The sequence below is a fragment of the Aegilops tauschii genome, chromosome 3 (genome assembly GCF_002575655.3).
Source record: "Aegilops tauschii subsp. strangulata cultivar AL8/78 chromosome 3, Aet v6.0, whole genome shotgun sequence".
Lineage (NCBI taxonomy): Eukaryota > Viridiplantae > Streptophyta > Magnoliopsida > Poales > Poaceae > Aegilops > Aegilops tauschii.
In genome coordinates, this window is record NC_053037.3 from 611,183,100 (window position 1) to 611,203,829 (window position 20,730).

The following is a 20,730-nucleotide window of genomic DNA, read 5'->3' on the forward strand; positions in this document are numbered from 1 at the left end:
TTGCATATCAAAGTGCTGCTTTCAGGTGCTAGATTAATTTGGTCCTTGCTTAGCCATATAATCAAATGCCACATAGGTCGCATGGTTGATTAGAAAAAGATCATTTGAGGGTCCATGCGTATTGTGGTTGTAGTTCTGCGAATCAAAAATGTTATTCTTGGTTGCTAGATTAATTTGGTTATCCAGTCGGCTCCCAATTTCCAGTTTCTAATTATATGAGGAAATGGTGTTTTGATGTTAATTACTTTGTTCGGTACTTCTGTTTTCTAATTCTTTGCTTGATGTGTTTTCAATTGGGAGCTCTCCACTCGAAAGATACCTCAACGCCCAGCCACCTCTTTACCACCACACGCCAGTCAGCGCACGAGGCAGCGGAACTGGGTTTGTCTTCGTCCAGGGAAGTGAAGGTCTACCCCTTCTCTCTCTCCTTTCTCTGTTCTTATTTGTTTGTAGGCCCGGGCTTGTAGATTTTTTGTCTTCTCTATCTGAAGATGCTGTTGGACTGAGACTATATTCCAAATACAAGGGCTTTTTGTGCTCTCTGGTTCGGCTAGATTCCAAGTATTAGGATTTTTTGGGCTCTATGGTCTGGTGCTGTTAGTTTCGGCTTATTGTAGCTTCAGAAATGATCAATTTTGGACGTATTGAATTGGAATTTTCTCTCTGTTGGGCCCATCGGTGGAGTTCGCCTTGGGGCCTTTGAAATCCTAGAGCCGGCCCTAGGTTTAGTATGTCATTTTTCCTGAGCGTTTTCCTGAGCATGAGCGGCTGATCCTTAGAGCCATTTGCTACTGAGTGTGATCATAAGATTAAATAATGGTCTCTTACACAGCAATTTGCTTTCTTACACTGTTTGTTACTTAGTTAGTCTTTATTATATCATAACTCACGGCTTCTCTACCTCTTTTTTGTAAAGAAGAATTAAATCAATCCTAAGCCTGCACCACAAATATTTGTTTTAGCACCACAATTATCGTATGGAACTGATATTTGTTTAAAAGTTATTGTGCTCTCTGTCTCTTCTTCTACTTGATTTGTGCTACATTTTGTGCCGCCAGTAAAACTTTCTTTGCTATTCATTAGGCTCAGTTAGTGATTCGTCTCGGGCATTTTCAATAAGCAGGAGCACTTGTGAGCGGCTACCACCAGGAGGTGACCAGTACACGAGCAGCTGCATACGACAAGAGGAGATGCACACAAATGACGTAATATTCAGGTTGACCTGACCACCCAACCTTTTGCTAGGTCTGATTCTTATGCAGACTTCTCTTGCAATGTGAAGCAGCCTAACCAATTCATTACTGCCGATTCATTTATTACGATGTAGTATTAGCTAGAAATACTTGCTTTTTTTGCGGGGTAGAAATACTTGCTTCTGTGATGATAAAAGAAATGGTTATAGCATATTCAACATGTTCTCTTTAGCCTTGCGGCTCATAGTATTCGCTTGATTCAGTGACTTCGATTCAGCTACATTAGAACAAATAAATATGGGTCAAAACATTAGTCACAGTAATTTGGTTACTTACATCCCTCGGATTAGATGCATAATATTGCGTGGACACGACAAGACAATTTTTTAGAAAAAAGCGATCAGATCTGAAGCCTATATGCTATCGACGGAGTGATTTTTTATGACCTTAGACACATGTAATTTGTTCCCTCTCTCCAATATGCTTTGTTATCAAGAGATTTGCTAAAGAACTAAATGGTGCTGCCTAGCCTACTGCATGCAGCCACAAATTGAATCAATTAATAGCGAAAGCACAAAATGTTTTACTTGCAGAGTTTTTATGCTCCACTTTCAACTACTTGCATGTTTATGTTGCCTTTGACGTGACTTGTACACATGATTAGGTGGGTCATGGATTTGTGTAGCTAGCTAGCTAGCATGGCTAATCTTATGTGGCTGATGCGCAAATAGATCGAGTGTCACTTTAAATTTTCTCCACCTAATGATTTTCTTGTTATTTCCTTCTGAATACTTAGCCAAGCACTGTTTCATTCATGTGAAACTCAAGATTTGATAGTGGCAGCCTGAAAGAGATAGTGGTGCATGTACATATCTCACAATTTGACAAATAGTTAAATTCCCTATATTTTAGTATTTCTTTCTTATTCCTATTTCTGGTGACTAAATTGAACTTCTATCCTTTTGTTCCCTGAGTTCTTGATGGAATCAGCACTCAGTTACACGAATCTGTTTCAATTTGTAAGGATTTGAAGGGGCTTTTACCATTTCCATCTATTTTAACTGCAAGTATATTCAGCTGTAATTTTTATTTCAGTCTGCAAAAACTGGCGTCAGTCATGCTCTTGAAATCATTACCACAAGTTATATCTGTTGATTTCTCATAGTTTATGTGTTTCTCAGAGCTTGTGGGAGAACCCAGACGTTCTCTGCGCTCGTTTGATAGTCGATTGACAAGGTATATCTGTTTAAACCTACTTGGAACCTGCAAAATTTGATGGCAGTTTTGTTGTTCTAAGTGATGATCTTGCTGCTACCTCGAGGTATCTTCCTTCGGTTTGATACAAGTGTTTAGAAGTATATGCATCATTGTTGCTTTCTTTTACATGGTTGTTATCTGTCCTTGAAGCAAATCAACTGAAGGCTTGGTGGCAGGTGAAGAAGAGCCCTCCAGCTAAAAAGGCCAAGCTTTAGATCAAACGCCCTTGGGCAACCTACTCTTTTGGTGGGCCTATTCAGTGCCTTCTTTTATCATCTTTGTCTCCTGTGGTGTACACGGTCTTATTCTTATTTGAACTTGTGTTTTTACAGGATCATAATGTGTTAGGTACGTGCCTGCTGGAAATGCTGATCTAGTGATGGGCCATATTAGTCACACCTCTCTTAGAGTTCACAACTCGATGTGTCTTGACCCAAACCCTAGCTCAGTTCAATCGACGCCTGGTCGATTGAACAAAATGTAACCGTGCCTCTCTTTCTTTTTTATTGTTTTTTGCTGCTGCTTACTTAATCTCTTCTCGTAGGTTATGCCCTTGATGGCGCCGCCTTTTGTCGACCTGACTGGCATTTCCTCGGCCATGTGGAACCGACAAATCTACCTTACCTCTCCTGTGATGCTTTCTATGTTGTGGTTTCCTTGTATTACGTAAGGGCAAGCGCTTACTTAATCACCTTGCCTGACTTTCAGTTAACAGTCTAATTAGTTTTCTCAGTATAATTACCCAGCGCTGCTTGGCCTATATACCCTTTTGATTCTGATTAGCCTTTCCTTAAAGTTCAAGATAATAGAGTTGATGCTTGAGTACAACTGCATATAGATTGTCCTTGGAGTTTCCTTTGCAGCAAACTAAATGGATTGTAAATAAGGTTACCTTGGCCATTATTCTTTGTACGATGCAGGCAACAGTCTGCTGGTGTATGTAATTTTTTCTTGCTGGATTGAAAATTTCATGATCTATACTTCTATACAAATCATGATATGTCGTATATCTCACATTGTTAGCATCAGGTTCATGTGAAGTGGTGCCTATCAAGTTTATCGAAAAGGCGAAGCCACTTAGTATGCTTAGTAGCCATGTCTCTGTCGTTGTCTCTCCTTTATTCTGTTGCTGCTCCTATAACTCCCTCCTATATTTGCACTTTTGTTATCAAACTTCATGTCGGTGGCTGTGCTTTTGGTATCGAACTTCATGTCGAGTGGTCATTTTTTGTGGTCTTATGAACGCACTGAACTCGACCTACTAACTTGGCACTAACTGTTTGACCAAAATGTTTAGACCGGCACCCTCGTGCCAAGGCGTGATCCCGATCTATTTCAACAGGATGGCCGGCTTCTTCTCGTGCGTAGAAGCATAAGAACCATCAGGTTGCAATTTAGTTCAACCTGCAAATCATGGTCCAGAGCCTTTTTTTTGAACATCAGTATAGACACAAGCACTCATAGACACGCGCATACGCTCACCCCTATGAACGCACACACGCACACCCTACCCCTATGAGCACCTCCGAAAGTCTGAGCCGGCATATCATCTTGTAATTTACGAAGTCACCGTAGGCACCTCGTCGTCGACGGGAACGTCTCCTCCCACTGAATGCACATCCCCGAAAATCTTGAAATAAATCCAGGAATAAATGCGAACATCCCCGAAAATCCTGAAATAAATCCAGGAATAAATGCAAGCACCAGGATTTGAACACTGGTGGGCTGGGGATACCACAGTCCCTCTAACCATCCAACCACAGGTTGGTTCGCCATGGTCCAGAGTGCAGAACGTCCAGTGCTGGGCTACTGAGCTCAAGTAGAACAACTCCCTGATACGATCAACTCCCTTTGGTAACCTTCGGTCCAGATCCCGATCTCTGCCTTCCCTCCCGTCGCCGCCAGATCCCGGCTGGGCAAAGACGGGGGGGGGGGGGGGGGGGGGGGGGGGGGCGGCGGCGGGGCGTCCCTCCGTCGCGGCTTGAAGGCATGGCTGTGACAGTGGATCTTCAGCGGACGCCTTGGGACGACGTGTGTGTGGCCATGGCGCCGGTCACGCAACGATGTGACCTCCTCTACCTTTGGCTGTCTTCATCATTGGACCAAAGGGATCTGGTCGATGGGTGTTGCTTCGCGGTAGCTTCCCGGCGGCGGATCAACTGGGGGAAGAGATGGTGGCCTAGCTGCTGAAGTGGGTGAGGTTGCCACCATCGCCGGCGGAGCCCGTGGGTGTCGTTTTCCTCGTTGGAGGCGATGGTGGGGCATCCCTCGCTCCATTGTTTCCAGGGGAAACCTCAGATCTGGAGGAGGCTACCAGCGTCGGCGGCGCCCGTGGGTGTCGTTTTCCTCGTTGAAGGCGATGGTGGGGAGTCCCTCTCTACATTGTTTCCGGGGGAAACCTCAGATCTAGAGGAGGCTACCATTGACGGCGGCACCCGTGGGCGTCGTAGCCCTTGTTGGAGGCGATGCTGGGGCGTCCCTCGCTCCATTGTTTTCGAGGGAAGCCTCAGATCTGGAGGAGGCGACCATTGATGGCGGCACCCGTGGGCGTCGTAGCCCTCGTTGGAGGCGATGGTGGGGCATCCTGGATCGGTTGATGGCCACGTCTTCACCGTCACCCCCATGGGGGCATCATCTTTGGAGACATTCATCGGTTGGACGAACATGTGGACGGTTTAGTGGTTCGGCGTCGGTAGGCGGTGGATCGGTACTTCATCTTACACATCGATGGCGGTGGATCTCGGCGGCGTGGTGCAGTGGAGACTCGGCGTCCGATGGGTGGCGATGGACTCGTGCAAGAGGACGATGCTGTCTGGTGTCGATGGCAGAGAGGGATGACAAAGTCCATGCGTCAGTATCTGATCTATGGATGATCGATGGATGAAGGAGGTGACGACCGCCCTTGCAGCATGCACATGTGGTGCCCACTGAAAGTGCGCCGGACCGGTTCGTAACCCAGTCCAGGTATTGTGGCTTGGATGGGGCATCCGGCATTAGATATTAGGTGTTGGTATTTGGCACCCCTTCATCACGGGGATAGGAGTAGCGACGGGTGTTGCCAAGATGGTGGCTTCAGACTTACTGATGTATTATCTTATAAGGACTTTGTGAATAATAAATAAAATGGCTGCATGCAGTGCTCAGATACATTTTCTTCGATTTCTGTAGTGCTCATAAGAATATCGCAGGTGGTCTGAGGGATGTGTATAAAGTAGACCTGTACCTCTGACACTTTCTATTTATGAAAGCGAGCTTGGAACCATGCATGCACCGAGATAGGTAAGGTAAAAGACGGCGTAGGTTTCTCTGATATTCAGATATGTGTTCAAGTTTTACCTTCCAGTTTTCTAATCAATTTAAGAAAAATCTCTATCGTATTTTGTTAAATTTCGCATGTTCTATTGTCCAGTGTGTGTGATACATAGCTGCAGGCCTGTAGAAAGCTCGTCCGCTGACGAATGAGTCAGTTGAAATAAAATCGGCTGCTAATTAATTTTCTTTGAGGGAAAAACACTCCCTCCAATCCCAATTCAAATTTGAACTAAAGCTGAACTAAAGCCGTGACACTTTTTTGGATTGAAGGGAGTAATATATATGTATATTAATCTGATTTCATTTCCAGGCTCCAGAGCCAACAATTTACATACACACGTCGGAGTGTAGTTGAGCTTGCAAGATAGATTCCGGGAGAGACTAGTGTAGAATCTGGGCTTACAGTGAAAGAATAGAAAAATGATCCTGGGCCATTGGATTTGGGATGTAGGGCACAAATTAGAGAGGAGGGATCTGTACAGATTATTTGCGAAACTTTCCCTTTGCTTCCCACGAATTTTATTGAGGTCCTTCTACTTCTAACGACACAGCTCCCTCTCCGGCTGCCCAGATCCGGTGATTCCCTGGTGGACGACGACTACTCCACGACCGCTCCCTGCCTCCTCCCCCTCCCACTCCGGCATCCAGGTTGGATGACTCCATCTCCCGGTCACCCCATCGCCGCGCTGCACATCGTCGTCAGGGACCAAGGCGCCGCCGCCACGGCGTCCTCCTCCCCGGTGGCCGCGGGTGCCCCGCCCGCCAAGCTACCCCTTCTTATCTTTCCGGAGGCGATCTGGTAGTGCTCGAGCGCGCGGTGATGCGGCCACGATATCCTCCTCCCCGGTGCTCCTAGATCTAGCAATAGCTCACCGGAGGCAAGCCGGGGTGCTCGATCTGCTCGCCTCCTTCGCCTCGCAGGCTCAGCAAGCAGAATCAAGGTTAGCTCCGTTTCTCCCATTCCCCTCCCCATCTCCCTCCTATAGATTTCTCTCCAATGGCAGCTCGTATGGGTTCGGTAGCCTTATTCTTTCTGCCAGCTGAAGTCTCCTCTCATTGTGCCTGGCACCTCTCTCTGAGACCAACAGGTTTGATCGCCTTGTCACATATGGTACATATGTCTTACTGTAATTTGGTTGATTCCGGTTAGTGTTCTTTTTCTTTAGGGGAGGTACGTATTTGGATGTAGCTCACTGGCCAGGAGAACCTGCGGTGCCAGCAGACCAATCTAATCCGTAGGTGCTGAATGTGCATACAGTTATGTAGTATGTGCAATTTACTTGCTCTGTTTTTTATGGCGATTTTGGAATTGTTCATACATGCATGATCCATATCCGTTCTGTGATTTCCGTTGTCTATTTCCTGATGACCCAAGTGTGTTTTATTTTCATCTTTCTTTGTCTTGATATAGCTGAAGGTCAACTGCTAGCCCATTTGTGCAATTCACTAATTTAGTTGTGGCTGCTTGCTCAAAGTCTCTTTTATAGTTGGCCAGCATATTATCGTGGAAAAATGTTTAACTGTTTTGGCTGGAACGAAACCAAAGCTGATTATTTTGAAAATGCATCATACCGCGCTGATTTACTATAATATCATGCGTCATCAGGTTTTGGCATATACTTTTGAGTTATATATCGCCATGCCAAGTTGCCAACTAATGATACTCCCTCCGTTCGGAATTATTTGTCGGATAAATGGATGTATCTAGACGTATTTTAGTTCTAAATACATCCATTTCTGAGACAAGTAATTCCGAACGGAGGGAGTACATGGTTATGTTTGAAGAACAATGTTGAGTAGTGCAAGGTTACACCAGCACAGTTTAAACACATCTTTCTTTTTGTTGATAGTTTTTTAGATAGCTGACTGCTTATGCCCAATGGTAGTTTAATCGGGCATCTTAAATTTTCTAAGAATCACACCGCTGCGGCGCAGCACACTTAGGTTGTTGGCTGCTAGTTAGGAACAAAAGGTGCATAAAGGTCCAAAAGCAAGAAATGATTTGAGTCGTAGTGCATAAAGGTGCTTAATTTCCATCTCTTGAATGAGGCCATTCCAAAAAATATCTACTCACTGATTCTCCATTGTGAGGCCATAAATATAACTGTAAAATTTGGATGTACACTTGAACAAGTTCAATAAATCATGGAACAGCGAGAATATACACTTGTCTCCATTATTCTTTTGTAAGATCATTGCCTGAGATATTATTTAGTATGACTTTGAGATTGTAGTGGTTTAGTAAGTATAACATTTTTATTTTCAGTTTGCATTCATTGTAACGTTTCGCCTGAAAGAAACAATACTCTCGTTGTGTGTGCCTTCTAATTTGCAACCTTGCAATTGGAGATGAACTCTCAGTTTGTTATGTTTCAAGACACTAAGCTTTGGGTACGATGGTTAGATGAGAGCTCATTGACCAGTACTAAGCTCTGCCCCTGCCATTCTACTGCTACATCTTGATGTGAAGTGGAAGAAATTAGCACGACGCCGCCTTTAGGAGGCCCCATGTTAAAAAAAAAAGGGAAACTATGTACCAACACTATCAGGTCAAGAATATCTTGATGTATGAAACATTCTATTAACCCCTTGTTTGATGATGTTTGCTCAAAATTTGTTTACAGCCGTGGAGTTGGTCAACAGCGTTCAAAATAAAGATTTCAGCGATGCTACCTCATTTGCAGAGATTAATTCTCCAATGCTCTCATTGATGATTTCAGTACTCCAAAATATATTACTAGAAGTGACATACGATCAGATTTGTTCCTGCTAGTACAATGATTTGTTCTTGTGCTCCAAACTGAATGATTTGTTTGGTATCATCTTTTTCCAGCACATGAAGATTCATGAGCAAGAAGCACTATCAATGGATGCAAGCTTTGGTAGAGATGCTTATTCAGCGGGGATCACTTCAGTCCTTCATACTCGGGGTTCGATGTTCATGTCGTAGAAAATGATATGTCATGTTATGTACCAAGTGATATATGTATGTGTCTTGTGTACTCAAATTAGGATGGATGGCGTGGAACCGAAAAAGTTTCTGCCTAGGATGATCCTCTTGGACATGTATTCAAAAATTCGTGCTGGACATACACTGCCATATTTGTGTCTGGGTCCATATTTGAATTTACTAGGAACAGAATGGTTGTGACGATTTGAAGTAGAAAATGATCATGCCATGATATGTACCAAGTTTATGTATTTATGTGTATTGTGTACTCCAATTAGGATGAATGGCATGCACTGAAATTTTTCTGCCTAAGATGATCCACTTGGAAATGTATTAAAAAAACCGTTCTTGACATATACTCCCTAGTATATTTGTGTCTGGGATGGTCCAGCTTTTTTTTTCCGAAATGGGATGGTTCAGCTTTTGATACACTAGGAACAGAATGATTGTGAAGATTTGAAGTTGTCCAGATTGAATATGAGAAGTTGGGGTTCTTACTGCAAAAGGTCATGTTTATATCAAACTGTTGGTAGGGGGGTTTTCGTCAAATGTGCAATAAGTGGGCTGAGACGCCTCCACTCCAATCTGTACCAACCATGTTCAATCCATCTCTCAAAAAAAAAAACCATGTTCAATCCAACAGCCATGGTTGCTTTTTCTATTCTTTCATTGTAAGCCCAGATTCTACACTAGTCTGCCCCGATAGATTCCAGAAGGGGTCTGTTCCAATGTCAGAATGTTGTTTTTTCACCGTTTTCTAAGTTCCAGAAGGAGTCAACTGAAATGGATTTGTGGAATTGCAGAACCAAAATAATTCAACTTCAACTAGAATTGGAACTGGTCTAAAATTATATACTACATATTTTGATTCCAACTCTGATTTCCAATCCCAATTCCAACTTGACGTGGTGAATCATCCCCTTTATGTGGTTCACAGGATACATAAATAGCATGCAAATCAGGTCACGGTGTTAGGCTTTTGCCAACGATGGCACAGAAATTAACCGCATTAAGCGTGTGGAAGGAAAGAAGCTGCACCCGCGCTGTATTTCTCAATCAAATGATGCCAAGGCAGAGCCAGGGATTCTTAATTCAGAGTAGTACTAGAATGATAGTTTTATTGGCAACACACAACTACTGCAAGGAGGACTGCAGCAAAATAAAACTGGTTGTTGAATGGCCATGCATCTCAGCAACCACAAAGGCAGAGCACCAAATGAAGGGTAGACTCCCTCTGAATGTTGTAGTCTGCCAGCGTGCGCCCGTCCTCCAGCTGCTTGCCAGCAAAGATGAGGCGCTGCTGTATCGGGCGAGTGCCCTCCTTCTCATAGATCTTCACCTTGACACTCTCGATGGTGTCCAAGCTCCCAACCTCAAGAGTGTGGGTCTTTCCTAATAGTGTCTTCACGAAGATGGGCATCGTACCTCCTATTGTACTACACGGGCGGAGGACAAGGAGAATGGTGGACTCCTTCCAGATGTTGTGGTCGGCCAAGGTGCGGTTGTCATCCTCCAGCTGCTTGTTGGCAAAGATGAGGCACTGCTGGCCCTTGGGAAAGCCCTCCATGTATTGGATCTTGGCCTTCAGGCTGCCAATGGTGTCTAGGCTATCAACCTCGAGAGTGATGGTCCTACCTTCTAGCGTCTCTGTCACGAAGATTTGCATCTTTTCTTGGAGGTCAAGCGTAGATTCATGCTCGATGCCATAATCAGCCAACGTAAAGTTGTCCTCTAGATGCACCCCGTCGAAGACGAGACGATACTGATCTTGGATCTTTGCCTTGACGGTGTACAGGGTGTCTGATGAGTGGACCTTGAGGCAGATTGTCCTGCCGGTGGGATTCTTGACAAAGATGTGCATTCTCAATGACCTAGCAAAACCAAACATCACCAATTGTTAGACAATTTTATATATTTGGGCTGTGGAATAATATACAAAATGCCAACAATTCCACTAGGCAGTAGAAGCAAAATCCAATTATTTAAATGAAAAAAAAGGAGAAGCAAGAACAGAAATCTACTACTCCCTCCGTCCCAATAAGTGACTCAACTTTGTACTAAAACTAGTACAAAGTTGAGTCACGTATTTTGGGACGGAGGGAGTATATAAATAGCATGTTTATATGAAACAAAATGCTGCACTAAGCCAATATACATGCATGGTTTTCGTACATTGAACAGGGCTCTCTTGATTCAAAGGAATTTATAGGATTTTTTGGAGGATTTGGACCCTTAGATTTTTTCCATATGATCTATTTGTACTACATTTTGGAGGAAAATTTTCATCCACTCAAACCTATTTGTAGGATTTCTTTGTTTTTCCTGTGCTGTCAAACATTCTCTCAAATCATGTAGGGTACTAAAGGACATGTCAACCTATTCCTGCATTTTGAGGATCCTACGAATCAAAGAGGCCCTTGGACTAATTAGGTGTTTGTGCGTTGCTATGTAACGGAATAAGAACTGGAACATATAGAAGCATTGTTCAAGTGATACTTCTATTTGGTGAAAACACACATAAAGTTGGACACATGTATGGTTTTTAACTTGTCTTTCTTTACTTCCCTCCTTTGAAACCACCACCATGCTTGCTCCCTTGCTCCCCATAGGGCATCTCCATCTTCACCTTCCTCATGAGAGAACATAATTTCTCTCCTCACCACGCCCACTCACTCCAGTGCAACTGCATCATCACCCTCTGCCCCTCCATTGTTCCACATCAGCCTCTCAGTTTCACCGTTGTTACACTAATGTTCCGCTCCTACGCCATTTCGCTCCACTCTATGTCATGTGTGTGGGTGGTGGATCTTCGTCGTGTTTGCAATCACCATCAGCTACGGATAGTGGCAAAAAATTATTGCATCATCTTGGTAATGGCAGTCTTCACAGAAGCATTTGACAACATGAACATGGGTGGACTGGTGGCCGACTGGCTAGGGAGTCCACATACACCGGCGATACCGCCAACCAGACCAGGTGAGGCTCTCCTCGTGACTGGAACCCGGACCGAAGCTACCGTACATGTGTGCGACGTGACGACAACAGAAAATCATGATAGAAAGCAACGGAGGCGATTGGATGGGATGTGAAGGAGGAAATAGAGGTGTCCACAGTTCACTTACTCATCCATGTTGCCATCGTCTCCCTGCAACGACTGGCTGTCATCACCCTCTTCATCGTCCCAGCCATTACCGTCGCCTTCCTCCTGCTCCTCCTCATCTTCCTCCTCCCCCACATCGAAATCTGCTAGGCCCATCAAACACGCAAGCCACTTAAGCATGGAAACAACGAACACGATGCATATGCGTCATATGCATCTCGAACAGAACGAGTCAGAGGTGTGTGTCACTCAAAACTCACCACCATCAAACCAATCCATTGCCAGCTCTGCGGAGCCTCTGTTGGCAGGGGAGCGGCCTATGTCCTCGCTGCCTACCGTGTCAGAGCCGGGAGCAGATTCCTCGATGTGGTCATCTGGGTCAGGACCAGCGGATGATGGGTGCGGGCGCTTCCTTGTGGGCATTCTGGCTATTAAGGACTTGATTTTCATGTTAGTTAAGGATTCTGCGCGGGCATCTTTATGTCAATCAGTAATTTATGTCCCAGTTGGTAATGGGAGAATAGATTTTCATGTTAGTCAAGGCGTGACGAAAGCGTGGAAAGTTGGGCTGATGAGAGAGGGTAGAATTGGAAAGCAAAATGGTGTACCATCATCACCAACTCAGATGACCAACTAAAGATATGTATATTGAAATAAAACCGACAGTAGGTGATGCCAAATCAGCCAACAAAAATCTATTGTTATAGAAGCTATCTAGCGCACCCTTGTTAGTTGCCACAGTGCATTCATTCATCTTAATTGAAAAAGAACAATAATCGCCCCGCCCCCCCCAGAACGCACACACCCAATAAAATTAACAGCAGAACAATGATTCTGTCCAGTTTTTATTTAGACAAGAATTCGTACATACTCCCTCTGTCCCAAAATAAATGTCTTAACTTTGTACTTAGTAATAGGATATATGTGCTTGATGGTTCTTCCACGAGAAAAAGATGATGACCAATTATGATCCTAAGATCAAACAAAAGATGCTGAGATATATGGGATGAAGAATAAATTCCATGAGGCCGGCCAATGTAATCCTAAATTCCTACCTGAAATACCATGAGGCTCTAGAGAGACTGAAATTCGCCAAATCCATGTGCGAACAATTGCGAGGGGCAGGTAGGAGGAAACTTATTAGTCACATTCATTACATAGCGCAGTAGTCTACGGAGCCTTGTGTGCAATGCAAACAAAGGAAAAGACTGGAAATTCACCCAATCCACAAGCAAATAATTGTGCAGGAAAAAAATGATGAAACAATTGCACGAGAAGGGGGTTATATATTTATTACCAGGAAAGAATACAGGCACCACAACCAAAGCAGCAGAAACACGGGCACGGTGCTCGCAAACCTTAATTAAGCGACAGGAACATCACTAGTCGCCTGGCCGTTGCGAGAGCAGAGGAGGAGCGCGTGCATCTAGCTAGCCGATCCTAGAGCAGCGCGGCTCTCAAGAACAAAAAGATTTCGTCATCGGAGATTCAGGCGGGTGGGGTTTCGCATCGGATTGCTCGGGGGAGGAGGAGGATTCAGGGCGCAGAGGAAGAAGACTAATGAGGGTAGGAGCGGGCTAGGGCTTACCGAGAGGAAGATCTCCGCTCCGCTCACCGCTCGAATCCAGTAGGGATGGCTCGCGGGCAGCGGTGCGGCCGTGGAGCAAGGAGAGCGGCACAAGAGATGAAAGTCAAACCACCATCCGTCGAGGGAGAGAGAGAGAGAGAGAGAGAGAGAGTAGAAGGAGATGGGATAGGAAGTCAACTGCAGAGACACCGACGACGGGAGTGCGCGTCAACACCCTCTCCTGCGGTCCTGCCTACTCCGAGATTTACTGTATTTATTTTACTATATCATTAATAAAATTAGACCAGTGATAGGCGTCGGTCGACCGGTCGAAATTTGGCCACCACATGCGTCAGTTAGATTGGAGCCCCCTGCACCGCTGAATCCTCCGATTCCATCTTCTTCCTCGCCGACAGATCTTCCCATCCCGCTGTCTCTTCTCCATGTGGTGACTGCAGAGACACCGACGACGTGAGTGCGCCCATGCTCCCTCTTCTCCAATCCCGATCGCCCACATCTGCTATTCCTTAAATCCCGTAATAGGCCCGTCCGTGCGTCTAGCATTACCGGATTTTCACCTTGTGGTGCCGCTCACTCCCCCTTCATCTAATTAAAACATGCTAAATCGGGATTAGCCTGTAAACTTCTGTACGTCTAGCAAAACTTGGGAGATGGGTTTGGAGTAGGAAGTCAACTGCAGAGATAACGGACAACGCAGGTATGCGGTTGGGTCGAGCCAACTGACAAGCCGCACACCATCCTTTTATTTTGATCTGCGCTGGCGTGCCGGCCCAAATTTGGGTCGGCCGCATCCGCGCCATACGATGCAAGGCATCTCGTCCGCCAGATCAGCTTCCCCGCTTCGTTCCCCCACCCATTGTTCCGAGCGAGTACGAGAAAAAATCCCCTCGCCCCATCAAATCGACGGCCATGCGCACCCCCGCACCTTGGGTTGCCGTCAAATCCTTGACCACTTGCCCCGTCCACCACGCAGGTCGCCGCCCTCGCCGTGGGTCGGAGTTTGTCGTCGCCGCGTCTCCACTTCCGCCCCAACCCCCTCGTCTCCCCCGTGTCCATACCCTGCAACCATGCGCCTCCTCCTCCCCCCTAATCCTTTGCATGCTTCTACTGCTGCACTGGCCAACTCGCCGGCGGCAGCTCGGCGACGCCCCCACGGTCGCAACTCTGAATGTGGTACACAAAAGGCAAAACATGGTGGAAGCAAAAACAATGACAGGATCCAGCAAAAACAGAACATGGTGGAAGCAAAAATCTAGAGCTGTTTCCAGTAAAGAAAGATGGTGGTAGCAAAAAAAATGCTGGATCCAGCTTCCAATGATGCCCGTGGTAGCACTCCGATGGCTGGTCGCAGCATTTATGCATCCCTCCTCCCACATAGAAAAAGCTGCAGCCGAGTGGGTCGTAGCATCCCCGATTGCTGGTTCCATCTCTCCGTGGTGCCCGTTGTAGCGTCCTTGGCGCCGGTTGCAGCAACCCTGCATCACCGCGCGTGCCCCGCCTGGCTGCTCGATTGCAGCTTTTGCTGTCGCCGGTAGAAGCTTTCAGGTCCGCCAGTTGCAACAACGGTGGTCGCGAGCGTGGGCGACATGGTCGCCTGATTGAAGCTTTCACTGTTGCTGGTCGTAGCTTTTTAGCACACCGGAAGAAGCTTTCAGCTCCGGCGGTTACAACATCGAGTAGTCGATGGCGTGGTCGTCCAGTTGAGGTTCTAGCTCCACCAGTTGTAGAACCTTGCAACTCCTCGCCCCGGCCTCGCATCGCATCACAACTTTGTCGCCGTCGCTAATTGAATTAAGCTAGCGTTGCCGTTCTTGGGGAGGGGAGGGTGGGGGAGAGTGTGGGCGGATGGGGAGGAGGGGGTGGTCGAGGGAAGTGCACCCATGGCCGCGCCTGCGAGAGGGTGAGGAAGATGAAGTGAGAGGATGTGGCACCCTGGCTCAGAGCAATCGATTTACCTTGCATTGCCAGCCCAGAGATCATGTCCTCTGGCAACACATAACAACTTGGCACAGAAAGATAACCGCTTTATTGATCTCTTGAGGATACATGGGTCTGAAGATACATAAGTTAACGAGGCCAAGTGATACGTCTCCAACGTATCTATAATTTTTGATTGTTCCATGCTATTATATTATCTGTTTTGGATGTATAATAGGCATTTATATGCTATTTTATATTATTTTTAGGACTAACCTATTAACAGAGAGCCCAGTGCCAGTTTCTATTTTTGTGTGCCTATTTTAGAGTTTCGCAGAAAATGAATACCAAACGGAGTCCAAACGGAATGAAACTTTCGCGATGATCTTTTGGACCAGAAGGAAACCAGAAGACTTGGAGATGAAGTCGGAGACGCAACGAGGCAGCCACAAGGCAGGAGGGCGCGCCCCTACCTCGTGGGCCCCTCGAGGGTCTCCTGACCTAGCTCCTTCGCCTATATATACTCTTATACCCTGAAAACATCCAGGGAAGCCACAAAACCACTTTTCCACCGCCGCAACCTTCTGTACCCGTGAGATCCCATCTAGGGGCCTTTTCCGGCGTCCTGCCGGAGGGGGATTCGATCACGGAGGGCTTCTACATCAACACCATTGCCTCTTCAATGAAGAGTGAGTTGTTTATCACAGACCTACGGGTCCATAGCTAGTAGCTAGACGACTTCTTCTCTCTCTTTGATTCTCAATACCATGTTCCCCTCGATGTTCTTGGAAATCTATTCGATGTAATATTCTTTTGCGGTGTGTTTGCCAAGATCCGATGAATTATGGATTTATGATCAAATTATCTATGAATATTATTCGGTTCTTCTCTGAATTCTTATATGCATGATTTGATATCTTTGCAAGTCTCTTCGAATTATCGGTTTAGTTTGGCCTACTAGATTATCTTTCTTGCAATGGGAGAAGTGCTTAGCTTTGGGTTCAATCTTGCGGTGCCCTTTCCCAGTGACAGTAGGGGCAGCAAGGCACTTATTGTATTGTTGCCATCGAGGATAGAAAGATGGGGTTTTCATCATATTCCTTTAGTTAATTTCTCTACATCATGTCATCTTACTTAACGCGTTACACTGTTCTTTATGAACTTAATACTCTAGATGCAGGCATGAGTCGGTCGATGTGTGGAGTAATAGTAGTAGATGCAGAATCTTTTCGTTCTACTTGATACGAACGTGATGCCTATGTTCATGATCATTGCCTTAGATATCATCTTAACTTTGCGCTTTTCTATCAATTGCTCGGTAGTAATTTGTTCACCCACCGTAATATTTGCTATCTTGAGAGAAGCCACTAATGAAACCTATGGCCCCCGGGTCTCTTTTCCATTATATTGAATCTATTAGTTTCCCGTCAACTTGCCAATTTCTGTCGCCGTTCCTTTAAATTGCAACCTTTACTTTCCAATCTATAAACCAAAAATATTTACTTTACCGTTTATCTATCTCTATCAGATCTCACTTTTGCAAGTGACCGTGAAGGGACTGACAACCCCTTTATCGCGTTGGGTGCAAGTTTTTGATTGTTTGTGCAGGTATTCGGTGACTTGTGCGTTGTCTCCTACTGGATTAATACCTTCGTTCTCAAACTGAGGGAAATACTTACGCTACTTTGCTGCATCACCCTTTCCCCATCAAGGGAAAAACCAACGCAAGCTCAAGAGGTATGATACGTCCATTTTGCATCATGTTTTCCTACTGTTATTTATGTTGTTTTATTGTATAATAATGCTTTTTGGAGTAATTCTAATGCCTTTTCTCTCATAATATGCAAGGTATGCACCAAGGGGGAGAATTCTGGCAGCTGGAAATCTGGACCTGAAAAAGCTATGTGAAGCTACCTATTCTGCACAACTCCAAATGAGCTGAAACTCCCTGAGGATTTTTTATGGATTATTTAAGGAATATTGGAGCAAATAAGTATCAGAGGAGGGCCACCAGGTGGGCACAACCCACCTGGGCACGCCAGGAGGCCCAGGCGCGCCCTGGTGGGTGCTGCCCTCCCCGGCCCACCTCCGGTGCCCATCTTCTGGTATATAAGTCATTTTGACCTAGAAAAAATAAGGGGAGGAAATTCGGGACAAAGCACCGCCGCCTCGAGGCGGAACTTGGGCAGGAGACTTTTGCCCTCCGGCAGAGCGATTCCGCCGGGTGAACTTCCCTGCCGGAGGGGAAAATCATCGTCATCATCATCACCAACAACTCTCCCATCTTGGGGAGGGTTATCTTCATCAACATCTTCACAGCACCAACTCCTCTCAAACCCTAGCTCATCTCTTGCGTTCAATCTTTGTACCAAAACTATAGATTGGTGCCCTTGGGTGACTAATAGTGTTGATTACATCTTGTAGTTGATTACTATATGGTTTATTTGGTGGAAGATTATATCTTCAGATCCATTATGATATTCAATACCCCTCTGATCTTGAGCATGTTTATCATTTGTGAGTAGTTACTTTCGTTCTTGAGGTCATGGGAGAAATCATGTTGCAAGTAATCATGTGAACTTGATATGTGTTCGATATTTTGATGGTATGTATGTTGCCATTCTCTTAGTGGTGTCATGTGAACGTCGACTACATGATAGTTCACCATATTTGGGCCTAAGGGAATGCATTGTGGAGTAGCTATTAGATGGTGGGTTGCGAGAGTGACAGAAGCTTAAACGCTAGTTTATGCGCTATTCCGTAAGGGACAGATTGGATCCAAAAGTTTAATGTCATGGTTAGAATTTATTCTTAATACTTTTCTCGTAATTGCGGATGCTTGCAAGAGGGTTAATCATAAGTAGGAGGTTTGTTCAAGTAAGAACAACACCTAAGCACCGGTCCACCCACATATCAAATTATCAAAGTACCGAACACGAATTAAGCCAACATGATGAAAGTGACTAGATGAAATCCCCGTGTACCCTCAAGAACACTTTGCTTATCATAAGAAACTGTTTTGGCCTGTCCTTTGCCTCAAAAGGATTGGGATACCTTGCAGCACTTTTGTTACTACTATTGTTACTTGCTCGTTACAAATTATCTTGCTACCAAACTACTCCACTACTTACAATTTTAGCACTTGCAGACATTACCTTGCTGAAAACCACTTGTCATTTCCTTCTGCTCCTCGTTGGGTTCAACACTCTTACTTACCGAAAAGAGCTATAATTGACCCCATACACTTGTGGGTCATCAAGGCAATTTTCTGGCGCCGTTGCCGGGGAGTGAAGCGCTCTTGGTAAGTGGAAATCGGTAAGGAAACATTATTACTACGTGCTGAAATTTATTGTCACTTGTTACTATGGAAAACAATCCTTTGAGGGGTTTGTTCGGGGTATCTTCACCCTGACCGGAACCACAATTAGTTACCCCTCAACCTACTGCACCTACTGAAAATATTGAATATGAAACTCCTTCGGGTATGTTAGAACAACTGCTAGCCAATCCTAATGCAGGAGAGGGAACCGAACATCCTGATATGCACTTGATATATGTGAATGAAATTTGTGGATTATTTAAGCTTGCAGGTTTGCCTGGAGACGAAGCTAAGAAAAAGTTTTTCCCTTTATCTTTGAAGGGAAAAGCATTGACATGGTATAGGCTATGCGATGATATTGGATCATGGAACTGGAACCGTTTGAAATTGGAGTTTCATCGGAAATTTTATCCTATGCATCTAGTTCATCGTGATCGGAATTATATATATAATTTTTGGCCTCGTAAAGGAGAAAGTATCGCTCTAGCTTGGGGGAGGCTTAAGTCAATGTTATATTCATGCCCCAATCATGAGCTCTCGAGAGAAATTATTATCCAGAATTTTTATGCTCGGCTTTCTCGTAATGATCAAACCATGCTCGATACTTCTTGTACTGGTTCTTTTATGAAGAAGACTACTGAATTCTGGTGGGATCTTTTAGAAAGAATTAAACGTAACTCTGAAGATTTGGAACTCAAAGAAGGTAAAGAGTCAGGTATTGAACCTAAGTTTGATTGTGTTAAATCTTTTATGAATACCGATGCCTTTCAAAAGTTTAGCACTAAATATGGACTTGACTCTGAGATAGTAGCTTCCTTTTGTGAATCTTTTGCTACTCATGTTGATCTCCCTAAGGAGAAGTGGTTTAAGTAACACCCACCAATTAAAGAAGAAATTAAAGAACCGTTAAAAGCTAAATAAGAAACTATTATTTACAATGTTGATCCAGTTGTTCCCACTGCTTATATTGAAAAACCACCTTTTCCTGTTAGGATGATGGAACATGCTAAAGCGTCAACTGTGGTTAACAAAAGTTATGTTAGAACATTCAAACCTTCTGAACAAATCAAAGTTGAACCTAGTGTTGCTATGGTTAAAGATCTCTTAGTTGATAATATTGATGGGCATGTTATTTACTTCTGTGATGAAGCTTCTAGAATTGCTAAACCTGAAGGAAAAGATAAACATAGACCAGTTGTTGGCATGCTTGTTGTCTCAGTTAAGATAGGAGATCACTGTTATCATGGGTTATGTGACGTAGGTGCTAGTGTGAGTGCTATTCCCTTCTCCTTATATGAAGAAATTAGAGATGAAATAGCACCTACTAAAATAGAAGACATAGATGTTACTATTAAACTTGCTAATAGAGATACTATATCACCAATTGGGATTCTTAGAGATGTTGAAGTCTTGTGTGGGAAGATAAAATACCCTACTGATTTTCTTGTTCTTACCACCTCACAAGATAAATTTTGTCCCATTATATTTGGTAGACCTTTCTTGAACACCGTCAATGCTAAAATAGACTGTAAGAAAACTGTCCGTGTTAGCTTTGGTGATGAATCTCATGAGTTTAATTTTTCCAAGTTTAGTAAACAACCTCATAAGAAAGATTTTCCTAGTAAGGATGAAATCGTTGGTCTTGCTTCTATTGCTGTGCCTCCTACTGATCCTTTGGAACAATATTTGCTAGACCATGAAAATGATTTGCATATGCGTGAAAGAAATGAAATAGATAGAATCTTTTTCGGACAACAACCTCTGCTTAAACACAATTTGCCTATTGAAACTCTAGGAGGTCCTCCTCCACCTAGAGGTGATCCTGTGTTCGAATTAAAACAATTGCCAGACACCTTGAAATATGCTTATCTTGATGAAAAGAAGATATATCCTGTTATTATTAGTGCTAACCTTTCAGAACATGAAGAAGAAAGATTATTGAAAGTTCTAAGGAAGCATAGGGCTGCTATTGGATATACTCTTGATGATCTTAAGGGCATTAGTCCCACTCTATGTCAGCACAAGATTAATATGGAACCTGATGCTAAACCCGTTGTTGATCACCAACATCGGTTAAATCCTAAAATGAAAGAA

General features: G+C 44.4%; 1 protein-coding gene and 1 long non-coding RNA gene across 5 annotated transcripts; one reads left to right on the forward strand and one right to left on the reverse strand.

Moving 5' to 3' along the window:
- The first annotated feature begins 6,181 nt into the window (after positions 1 to 6,181).
- Positions 6,182 to 8,992, forward strand: LOC120962088 (uncharacterized). The gene is made up of 2 exons (XR_006671238.1): positions 6,182 to 6,703; positions 6,929 to 8,992. It is a non-coding gene; the product is annotated as an uncharacterized lncRNA (long non-coding RNA).
- Positions 8,993 to 9,730: 738 nt separating this feature from the next.
- LOC109764742 (polyubiquitin 11) lies at positions 9,731 to 13,581 on the reverse strand. 4 transcript variants are annotated; one of them, XM_040385985.3, is made up of 4 exons: positions 13,401 to 13,581; positions 12,073 to 12,236; positions 11,835 to 11,955; positions 9,731 to 10,583 (listed from the first exon to the last, which is right to left on the reverse strand). In XM_040385985.3, exons 2-4 carry the CDS (start codon positions 12,233 to 12,235, stop codon positions 9,902 to 9,904), a joined length of 966 nt encoding a protein of 321 aa, XP_040241919.1. In that variant the 5' UTR covers position 12,236; positions 13,401 to 13,581; the 3' UTR covers positions 9,731 to 9,901. The 4 variants fall into 4 exon arrangements, with proteins under 4 accessions (XP_040241919.1, XP_020179112.1, XP_040241918.1 ...); XM_020323523.4 differs by having other exon boundaries at positions 12,073 to 12,240; XM_040385984.3 differs by having other exon boundaries at positions 12,073 to 12,250.
- Positions 13,582 to 20,730: the final 7,149 nt, after the last annotated feature.